An 11,752-nucleotide genomic window follows, 5' to 3' on the forward strand; every position below is an offset into this window, starting at 1 on the left:
TTTTTTTTTACATTTGTAAATTTTGAGACTGATCTGACTCCACAGAGTTTGGCCTCAGCAGACCCAGCTTGCAAATCTGAACCATTCTCATGAATAATGTTGTTGTACAGATCCATATGGATTGGTATGGTACTTTAAAAACTGAAAGCTGTTGTTGCTCTGTTACACCAGTGATGATGATGATGATGATGATGATGATGATGATGATGATGATGATGATGATGATGATGATGATGATGAATGTGGTTGAGAGCAACTTGTGGACGTTGGAGTAAGATTTTCCTCTGCTTCGTTTCAGGCGGTGCTGGAAACTCCACCCAGTCTCGAGGACCTAACAGCTTTGGCGCAGAGGGCACTGACGAGAACGGGCCCTTTCCACCCTCCAACATCGCCCTGATCGCTGGTGCCGCAGGAGGGTCTGCCTTCCTCCTGCTGGTGACCGCTGTGATCTGCGTGGTGTGCTACAGGCGGCGGCACGCCAAACACTCAGACACCCATCACCCTCCGCTCTCACTTTCCTCACTCACCAGCCCGAAGCGAGGAGGAGGCGGCGGCATCTCCAGCTCAAATAACAATGGTTCAGAGCCCAGCGACATCATCATCCCTCTGCGGACATCAGACTCAGCCTACTGCCCGCACTACGAGAAGGTTAGCGGAGACTATGGCCACCCGGTCTACATCGTCCAGGAGATGCCTCCTCAGAGTCCGGCTAACATCTACTACAAAGTATGAGACGCCTGATGTGCTTCGTCTGATTGGACACGGCCTACTCCTTCTTCATATAACCAACCAATCCCTGCTCAACTGTCAGCACCATCACACCAAACCACCAAACAACTAGTTACATCCCATGGACCCCCTCTCACTGCCCGTGAGTCGGCCACAGTTGTGTTTCTAGCTCAACAACCCCCTCCCACCACGCTATCCTCACACAACTGGGCCACCAAGAGTGTGTTCAGGGCAGTGTCTTATTCGTACATAGCCCTGCTAAGGTCTCCATGAATGGGGGACAAACCCTCTGAGTGCCCCTTCTTGTAGACTCAGAACTATACAAGACCCTCCCGTGCTAAATGGAAGAGTTGAACCCATACATGCCTGTGTGTTTGTGTGTGGAAAACACTGATTTTCTAGGAGTATGAACCAGGGGTTGGGGTTTTCTTTTTACAAAAGAAAGGAAAAAAAAGTAATACAACTGAAATAAACTACAACCCTGATCCCACTCTGAATCTAAGAGGCTGTACCTGCCCAGCTCACCACCCTGCCCGCTCAGAGCTGCGTTAGCCAGAGACTGGCCCCTGCCACTACATCACCAATAGGATTCTAGCTTGTTTGTGTTGTTTCTCCTGAGAAAACTGAGGAGGGGCCTCAGACTCGTTCAATCACCAAGCCCCGGGCGACGGTCAAGACGATCAGCCCCCGGCCTGAGGAGGTCCGACCAATCGGTGACACTCAGAATCTTGTATATTTTAATAATAATGTGTGCGAGTGGCTGCGTGAATGGGAGTGGGGTAATAAGTGTGGCACTGCTGCTGCTCCACATTAGACGTGTGTGTGCGGTTAGTGGGCTTCAGTACAAGCAGGTTTGCATATGAGTTTGCATATGCACACGTTGGGTTTAGTTTGTGCGTGTTCGCTTTGTGTGTGCGCGCGTGTTCTTTAGACTTGTCTTAAATACCAAAACACAAAATAGTGAGCGAATATCAAACAAAGTGAGATTTTTTATCGCTATCGACACTTATAGATTATATATATGAATATCCAGTAAATAATTTTTAGATGTTTCTTTCTGTTTTCTATTGTTTCATCATTTTTACCCAGTCTGTTAAACTACAGTTTTGTTGCTAGACATTTTTTTGTTTTTCACATCTTAGAACAACCTTGTTTCCTTTCCTTTCCCCCTTATCTTGTTTATTAATTTAATCCCCTTTTTAATTTTCTTGGTGAACAGAGGTTGTGTCTCTCTTCCTCTTGTCCCCTTCTCATTCTCTCCCTCCTTCCCTCCTCCCCTCCCCTCCCCTCCCTCCCCTCTAGGGTCTCTGAACTCTATGTATATTTTTATAGCTCCTTGTACTATGCTGTAGTTTTGAAGTTTAGACCTCGTTTGTGGAAGTGTTGAGGTAGAACCATCTATGAAAGTTTTTTTTGTTTTGTTCATTTTTTTTTAAGTGAAAAGAAGTGAGGAGGGGGGTGGGGGTGTGATGGTGTGGAAAGGAAGGGGGCGGGGGGGTAAAGGGAACAGAATAGGGTGAGAGTGCTGTCTGGGGAGGAGGAATAAAGCAGCGTCTGAATGCAGAACTTAAAAAAAAGGAGAAAGGGAGGGAGGTGTTGGAAGAAAAGACTGTGAAGGAATTGCACAACAAAAAAAAAAGCTGAAGGGAGGGGAAGATGGCAGCAGCAGGAATGAGAGATGAAGGATCCCAAGGATGGAGTGGCCGGAGAAGGAGAGAAACTTTTTCTTTGAATGGAGGGTCTGAAACCTCGTGAACAGAGGCGCTGGAGCCCCAAAACGGATTTCTGAAGAGTTGAACTTTAACCGATGGAAAGGAGAGATTTCATCACACACTCTTTCTCTCCCACACATCTCTCTGAGACTCAGTCACACTTTATGTTAACGTGAAGTGGCGCATTTCAGATTCTTTCCACCAAAATTTGTGTTGAAATGCATCTCTGTATCACACACAGACACTCTCATGTCTTAGCTGTGGATACACATACACACACTCTCACACACGCAAGAATTCCCCCAGCAGTCGGTACACTCTGTTTCTCTCCGGTTGACACGCACACACTCACAGCCTCCCACACACAAATTTCACACCTTTTAATGACTGTCACAGATGCCGACTGATTGCATTGAGTGACATACATTCTCTCTTGCTTTGGCTCCAACACGTTCACGCAAACACTTTCACCCACACGCCACAAAACGCTGATTGCTTTCATATGACTTTCTGTGATTACCGCTAACCTGATGGACACGGGAGAGATGAAAAGATCACTTGTGTGTTTTTCCCTCTTTCCTTTACACACACACACACCTATACAATCACACTAGTGCCCAGCACCTCAACCTTAGAGGGCAATAACACATGGCTGTGTTCAGAGGTGCAATCTGTTCACATGTGCATACTAAAAAAAAAGCTGTTTGTGTTGCTCAAACCTGTTTATTGCTTATGTGTAAACTGGGTGGCATTGAAGACCTTAAGTTTTATTTCTTAGACACACACACACACACACTCGCGCATAAGGCCTCCTGTGATGTAGCCATGTTTTCTGTGTGAAGCCAGTGTTAAACCTGGACCTTACAGCATTTCTTGACTGTGTTTTTGTATCTAACATCTTATAATGAGATATCTTTCATAAAGTGTCACATTTGTCTGATATGACTTTGTTCAACCCATGATGATGATGATGATGATGGTGTTCGGATATGTTTTTGTATCACAAATGAGTTTGGATTGTACTTGACGGAAGCCGAATTGTGTTGAAAAACAAAACAGGAGGAAACCACCTCAGATTTTTCTTTTTTTTTGTACAACTACCAACTTGTGTTTCTTCTTCTTCTGTTTAATGTATGTTGTTGAGTCTATGTCTATTTAAACATGCGCAGAATACCTAAAATATCCTCCAAGCCAAACAAAGTCTCTGTTTCTCTCTCTCTTCAACAACTCCTGTGTGCCCTCGAATCAAAAACGACAGTATTCTGTTTTTTTTTTAGTTGAAAATTTAACGTGAAAGGGAAATTAAACTTGTTGGACTTTCTGGTACCTCACTCGTCAGAAAAGGAGCGACCGCCCTGTTTGTAGACCAGTTACATCCCCACCTCCCTCACAGCAGAATGTCAAGTATATCTGTTTATTTTTTCTGTATGGTTTGATTTCCATGTTGTTGTTATTGCAAAGCTGTGTCTTTGGCTTTCACTGTTTTGTGTTTGACCGGCCGACTCAATACGTTAGCTTTCTGGAAAAAAAACCACGGACACCGCCGCTGGTTTTCACGCTGAAAAGAGAAAGAAGAAGAAGAAGAAAAAGTGCTGTTTCTATTGGCGAGGAGGGAGAGAAAAAAAAACTGACCGCCGAGCCCCCTCACCTCTCTGTTGGTGAAAGTGTGTATGTGTGTGTAAATGTGCGTGAATGTGTTTCTTTGTGCCAATAGACAGCGAGTGGAGGCCGCGGTGTGAGGTGGCTCTCGTATGTAACGTGTTAAGACTTTGTATTTGGGACACCTCTGTGAGAGAGGGTTTTTTTGTGTCCTCTCCTCCTCCTCTTCTCTCCTCCTTACCCCCGTGTCTACTCATCACAACAAACCCTAAACCCCCCTCTCCCCACTTCTCTTCCTTTCCCCTGTCCCTCTCTCCCCAACACACCTCTACAGAGAGGAAAAAACTAGAACATTCCTGGTTTGGAAAAAAAAATGGTTGAATAAAAAAAACAAACAAAGAAAAATGTTTAAGCACCACTCTTTTGGTCCTGCTGTGTGATTCATTACTGTGTGAGGGTCTACCATGTTTTTAATGCTACACTGTTTGCACATGTACTGAGCCTCTAGTGCAGGGGTCTGCAACCTTTACTTTCACAAGAGCCAATTTACATCAGCTCACCTGGATTAAAGTCATTCAGAAGCCACAAAATCTACGTTATCTTCACAATCAAGACAAAAAGTGATAAAAAATTCTAAAAAAAAATTAGTAAATAATCACTAAAATGAAAACTATTTTTGTTCCATTGTACATGTGATGTGTTTATTTATTTATTTATTTATTAATTTATTTATTATTATTATTTAAATGCAATATCTTAAATTTCATACATGCAAAATTCATGAAACTCATGCTAGTTGCAACTTTTTTTCTATGATTTTGAGATTTTGAAAAAATTGCCAGATTTTATAAATGTGCAAAAAATTCAAAAATTAAAAAGTAATGAAAAAAAAACAAATTTGATAAATATAAAAAAATAGTTGAAAAATGTGCTAATTATAAAAGAAAGTAAAAATTTTGAAATTTGCTAAATCTTAAAAAAATGGAATTTAAATAATTTGCAAAAATTTGCAGAAATTCAAATTATTTTACAATTTGCAAAAATTTGACAAATCTTCAAAATTCTAATTTTTCTAAACTTGAAACAACATCAAAATTAAAATAAAAAAAATGCAAAATATATATATATATATATATATATAATAAATTAATAAATTTGTGGCCCTCAGTGAAAATGAGTTTGACACCCCTGAATATAGAGGAAGATCATTCCACAATGTTGGAGCCACCACCTCAAAAGCACAGCCTTCTTTAGTCCTCAGACGGGCTTGAGGGACAACCAGCAAGCTCCGGTCAGCGATATATTCCGGAGCCTGACCATAGAGAGATCTGTACACAAGGACAAAAACCTTGAAATGAATCCTTAGTTCGACTGGAAGCAGAGTGAAGCTGAAATTGGTGTGATGTGAGTCGAAGGCAGCAGCATTCTGGGCTAATTCAAGATGGTGGAGAGAGAATTTACTGAGGTCAGTGGAAAGTGAATTACAATAATCAAGCCAGGGGGAAACAAAGGCGTGAGTGATCATTTCTAGTTCAGAACGTGATACGACAGACCTGAGTTTAGAAATGTTTTTTGAATGAAAGAAACATGACTGGGGCAACTACTTTATGTGGATCGAAGGACATGGACTGATCCAAGATTTCTGGGTTGAGACTGGACAGCAGAAGAGAAGGAACCAATGCAATGGAAAACCTGGGAAGTCACAGAATCAGAGCCAAAAATTAGGACCTCCATCTTGTCAGCATTTAGCTGCAGGAAGTTGTGAGCCACCCAGTCCTTCACGGCAGTCAAACATTCAAGGAAGACAATCGGTTTGTCTGTGTCATCAGGCTTAAAAGACACTTAAAGCTGCATATCATCTGCATGAAAATGATAGGAAACACCTTTGAATTTGCTAATAATGTGGCTCAGAGGAAGCATATACAGAGCAAATAAAACAGGGCCCAAGACAGAACCCTGAGGAACACCACAGGAAGGATCAACAAACTCTGACATGTACGCACCAACTAATACAGAGAAACTCCACCAATCCAGGGCAATCCCAGAGACACCCACTGGATGCAGTGATCAACTTGTGTTGGCAGGCAGAGAATAACTGCAATGAGGCAGAGGACAAAATAATTTAATAAAATAAAATAAATAGTAACAAGACTATTGTATTTTATTCTATTTAACACCTCACAAGAAATTGAGCACAATATTTGTGTAAAACTTCAGCAAAAATAGATTTAAATTTATAAGTGTGTGAATGGAGGATGAGTATGGTGGCTGGTGGGTGTCAGACCATTTGCAAAAGCTACAACAAAAATGTAAAAGCTACAACACAAGATAAGTTAAAATAGGTTACTTACCCAAATGGACACAGAAAACTTCATCCATGATAAATATAGCTTAGTGGGGGTGTCACCTTGTGATATCGTTCATAGTACTTATATTACTTTATGTAGGTTAGCATTAGAGCTATATTTATCTTAGCTTGTGTTACAAACTAACTTTCACAACTTTTCTGTGCCCGTTAGGAAAGCTGTCCCCTAACTTCTGTTGTGGCTGTACTTCCACTATGCCGTAGCTGTTGAACTAGCGTTGTGGTGTTTGCATTCGCATTTTTGTGTTTGCATTGTGCTGTTGCTTGCACACCTGTTAGCCACCATAGATTAGGGCCACGTTAAGAAAAAAAAAGAATTAATTCACAAGATTAAACTCATAAATTTAAGTCCATAGCTATAGGACAGAGAGAGGGAAAAGGAGAGAGACAGACAGAGAGTGTGTGTTCCTGGGCCCACTGGCAGTCGAGCCTTTAATAGAAGGTCTCTCCCCTTATCTCTGCTTTGGGCTTGTCTCAGCAGGGGCTCTTTCACTGCCTTTGCTAATAACACTACCATTACACACACACACACACACACACTGACACACACTGACACGCACACTCAGGCTCTCCCACTGGTGTTATCAACAAGTTATCAAACCTGGCTTCGTTAGTGTTGAGTGTTGCTTGGCAACACATTGACAAAGCTGATTTCATTCTGTTACTCCCTCTTTAAAACCCCACTTATTTCCCCTCTCCCTCTCTCGCTGGCTTTGTGATATGTTTCCACGGCAACTGTTGGCGTCTTTTGCTACCTTACAGAATTTGTTTCATCTTGTTGCGTGTGTGTGTATCGGTGTAAGAGTTTTTGAAGTTCTTTAAAAAGCACAGAGTGCCACCAGGGTGGCCTATAGGATGAGATGACCAGGCAGTCGCCATTCCCCTTTGATCTCTGGTGTGTGAGAGAAGATCACATGCCCCCACCACACACACACACTCACAAACACACACACACATGTTCAATGACTGCTACTGCACAAACACCAGCATATCCTTATTTAATTATGGGCTATGCACTGCTGCACACACAAACACACAGCCATTGACAACCTGTCACTGTTACTGATGCCAGGTACAATAAAGGTTGGCAAGCAGTGAACAGCCATCTACCAGCAGCCTGCTAAAGCTGCTAAAGCTGCTAATCTACCCAACACCCTCCATCATTACTTCCTCCTGCAGTAATTTTGTCACTTTTCTTCCCCTTTTAAACACACTCCAGCAGTAAGTTTTCAGCCATAACCTCGTAAGCCGTAATCAAATCCTGCATGAAAACAAAACAGGTTATTTACTCTGACTAGGCTTTGGAAATGGGAACCATTTTCTAATTAGACCTTATTGCGTCAATGGTTTTTTTCCCCGACCAACTTTAGAGGAAACCACACTCACCACCTTTTGATTAAAGCCTCAACAGCTGCAGTCCCATAAAACCATTCTAAGCTGGTTACAGAAATTATAAAAGCCACAGGTGCTTGAAAAATGGTATTACAGGACGCCAAAGTGGATAAACTCCATCAGACCAAATGACGAGATAATATAAGATGGACCTTTGTTCGTCCCACAAAGGGGAAACAACAAAGTATATAGTGCAAAACACTCAAGTTTATCTAAATGGAATAAAATAAGAAGTGTCAACAACAACAAAAAAGTCCATCAGAGATGACAGCTTGTCCATCATTCTCCAGTTCAGCCAGTCTCCACCTACACAGGGTCCAGGACTGAGCTTCTTCAGCAGTCTGTTCAGTCTCTGTCTCCTGGATCCTGTCTGCTCACAGCAGGTGAAATACTTCTGGTGTTGCCACCGTTAGCCATGTCTGTGAATAGCATGATGCTACTCTGGTATTCCCTCTGGTGCTGTGTTAGCATGGCTAGCTCATCCATCTTATTGGAGATGGATCTTACACTCCCCATAATGATAGATGGAAGGACAGGTCAGTGGTGTTTCTCCTTAGCTCACACTGCAGCACCAGTATATTGTCCTTGCCTTCTTCTTGTCAGCTCACAGGGAACATCTGACTTAGCACCGGTTAGCATTGATGTGCTACAGGCTACTAACATCTGTTCTTGTGTGTGAACAATGCAACCATAGTTACACACGGGATCTCTGGAAGAAAAGGCAATTGTTGGTGTGTCATGCTCAAAAGTTGTGGTTCTAAGAGATGATCCTCATGATTGAATCAGAAGAGCTGGCCCCCATCTTTTTTTCCTTTCCTTGCTCAGTTCCCACCTAGTCACTCAGGACTGCTGACAGCACAACTTTGTTTGAGAGGATATTGGATACCATTGTGTTATAGCAAAGAGGGAGACTCTCAGTCAGGTATAGAGTCTTGCTCCCACTCAGTGAGTCAGACAGTAGACAGCAGTGGGTCGAGAGAAAACAGGTAAGTAGGAGTGACACCCACAATCTGCATCTGACTGCAGCTTATAGACACTGAGAATGCCTCCAATAAAAAATAAAAATTAGTAAAATCAAACTAAAGTAAGGCTGAAATATGAGGCTACAAATAAAACTCAATTAGGAGCCATTAGGGAGTTGAAGGAACCAGCTCTTCTTAGGAAGCCGTGACAAGAGAACCAACTCTCTGAAAAAGCCAAGCTTCCCCTTGCCCGAGACAGTGGGAGCTTGACTTGGACTTGACTAGGATTCTTCCCTAATTCACACAGAGCATGAACGCCACGTCCCGTACTATGCCATACTTCGAAACAACTCTAGTCAGTTCTTTCATTCAGTCAGCACACGCTTCTGTCCGTCTGCGGCAACAGCCACTAACGACTGTGCGCCGCTACTGCACTGCTTGTCTATTTTGGCTGGAGTACATTGCTGAAATATGTCAGTCTCTACGGAGCAGCTTGTACCAAAGGGGAGAATGGACACAAGAATGATCAGCACCATGTTCTGGCTCCTGATTGTAAATTTCCTCTTTGAATCTCAAAACTATGTCACTGGCACATGGCTAGAAGTCATCAGCAGGTCGGATCCAGTGAAGATCTAATGCTTTGGTTGAGGAAAAATTGATCACAAGTCTATATGTGACACAACACATTCTTTCTATATGGACACCAACAGAAAGGAGAAGGCATGAACTGAAAAAATTGAAATTTTGGGAGGACTAGGTGGGTTTAACATGCTAATTAATTACCATGCAAGTGCGTAGTTAGGTATCCTGGTTCTCTTGTCATCTTGTGTATCCAGCTGTTATGCAGTGCACTGTGCTGCACTCCAGAGATGGGTCCAGTGTGGGGATGGGTACCGAATTAGGTACTTTTATAGGTACTGACCGAATTCTGCCCAAAATACCGGGTTTTGATTCAAGTAAAACCAAAAGGTACCATGTTTAGGTACCTTAATGCATCCTTGTGACTGTGAGTAGAAGAACAGGTAGACGAGTAAGTGATTTTCCATGCTGGGCATAAACACAGCATTGCAAGGTTATATACTGAAGAATACATATGTTAATCTTTTAAAAAAAAGGTATTATTAAAGAATTGATATTTTTTACCACATTAACACAAAAAGTACAGAAAATTGGTACTGTTGAGTACCAGTACTGATTGCCAGGTACTGGGCATCTGTACTGTACTGTATTGTTTCAAATGTGAAAGGTACCCATCCCTAGTCCAGTATGAACTGGTGTGCACCCATAAACCATAGTACTGTGCTTACGCTGCATGTGTGAATAAGGGGTAATGGCTACAATACACTGAGTGCGTCTGCCGTGCATTCTGCTACGTCAAACAGATCCAATAGGTTTCATTCAAATCAATGTGTCAATTTACACTGGAACTGTTCCGTTTCTGTACGTCTGCGTGGCTAGTCCGTCATGTCGCAGGCAATACACAGCCATCCTATTTTCGACGGACCTGGAGCTGTGATGCATAATTTCAGTTTAGGGAGGACCAAACGGGACAGGAAGTCGTGACTGGGAACTACGTAAAACACCCAGTGACTTTCAAAATAAAACAAAGGGGGTTGTATTTAGCTTGACTTCAGTGATAAACGGACATAATAAGTGAAGCCAGACCAGGAGTCAACAGGTTTGTCTGTCAGTCACGCTGCTTGTTGGACTGAACATGCAGCCGATGTGAGTTGACAAATGCAGTCTACTTGCAGTACAATTGAGTCGCATTGCAGACGGTTCTGGTGTTTTTGAGGCGCAAGACTCGAACACTTTAAGTACAGTGGCCCTGAAGTCCAAACCACAACCAAAAAAGTAAACACAAATGCAAATAGCTAAACACAACCACTTTCAGCCACCAGAAGAGGAAGGTGCTGGTGGGCGGCATGAGTCATTCCTAATTAGATGAGAGGGAGGCCTTGATCAGATGAAGACGAGGGCTGTTGTCCAAACCACCTACTACACTAGCAGTGCCTACTATTTTGGCTGAAATTCGGTCTGTACTGGTCAGTATGCTAAAACTTGCAAAATCTGCAGTATGCTAAAAATTCCCGGGTGTCCTACTGATCCAAGAAAATTTCTCAATATGCAATGGACCAGTCTACCTGGCATACTGTTTCCCACAATGCACGGTGCTAACGCTGTTTGTCTCAGCAGGTGACAGGTTTTGGTGAATTACCTCCATCTACTAGAATGAGTTGGCATAATAACTACAGCACAACACAAACATTTGACGGTCTGTGAGATAGAAGTGAAGTGATGCAAAGAAACACCTGTAAATCTTGTTACTTCCAGTTGTAAAAAAGGTGTTTACTTCTACTAATTCATTAGCCCATATAAACCACCAATTCACTTTTTAAACCATATGTGGATTATAAAGAAGTGTTTTTACATCAGCTGTAAAAAATAAAAATCCCTTTCAGATTTTTTTTCAGTAAACGATATAACTTTTGGTGTAAGATTAGAAATCAAGAATGATGATTCTGTTTGATATGATTTACAAAAAACTAAAATGCTGAGATCTACCCATAGATTGTTTTGTACATTTGAAACAAATGAAAACAAAACAAAACAAAAAAGCAACGTCTGTAGCTCTGCTTCTGAAACTGGAAACCAGAGTAGTATACTACAAAACAGACCCAACAGATCAGTCATACTACATACTACATGCAAAAGTAGTAAGTAGTATGTAGTCCCTACTATGTAGTATGTGGTAGGTGGTTTAGAAAACTGCCACTGTTCATCATTTCAACAAGAAGTTATTCTGCCTCTAGCACAGTTTTTAAACATGAGCATAACTGGTGACATATGCATCGCTGCTGCATGCAAATGATGAGCCGTGCGTCAAGTCCTCCCTCTCATCCAATCAGCAATGACTTATGTTGGCCACCAGCACCTACCTCTTTCTGTAGCTTAATGCTGTTGTGCTAAGTTATTTGCCCTTGTGTTTTATA

At 42.1% G+C, this 11,752-nt stretch overlaps 1 protein-coding gene across 1 annotated transcript in view; it reads left to right on the forward strand.

Annotated features, from left to right (window-relative positions):
- efnb3b (ephrin-B3b) overlaps positions 1-4,451 on the forward strand; it is a 135,778-nt gene extending 131,327 nt beyond the window's left edge. The window contains exon 5 of the mRNA XM_074662071.1: positions 299-4,451. Within this exon, the coding sequence (XP_074518172.1) occupies positions 299-732 (434 nt within the window). The 3' untranslated portion in view covers positions 733-4,451. The remainder of the gene's footprint in view (positions 1-298) is intronic.
- The last annotated feature ends 7,301 nt before the right edge of the window (positions 4,452-11,752 follow it).

Source organism: Halichoeres trimaculatus, unplaced genomic scaffold, assembly GCF_033239565.1.
Source record: "Halichoeres trimaculatus isolate MK-OKI-2021-1 unplaced genomic scaffold, fHalTri1.1 fHalTri1_scaffold_22, whole genome shotgun sequence".
Classification (NCBI taxonomy): domain Eukaryota; kingdom Metazoa; phylum Chordata; class Actinopteri; order Labriformes; family Labridae; genus Halichoeres; species Halichoeres trimaculatus.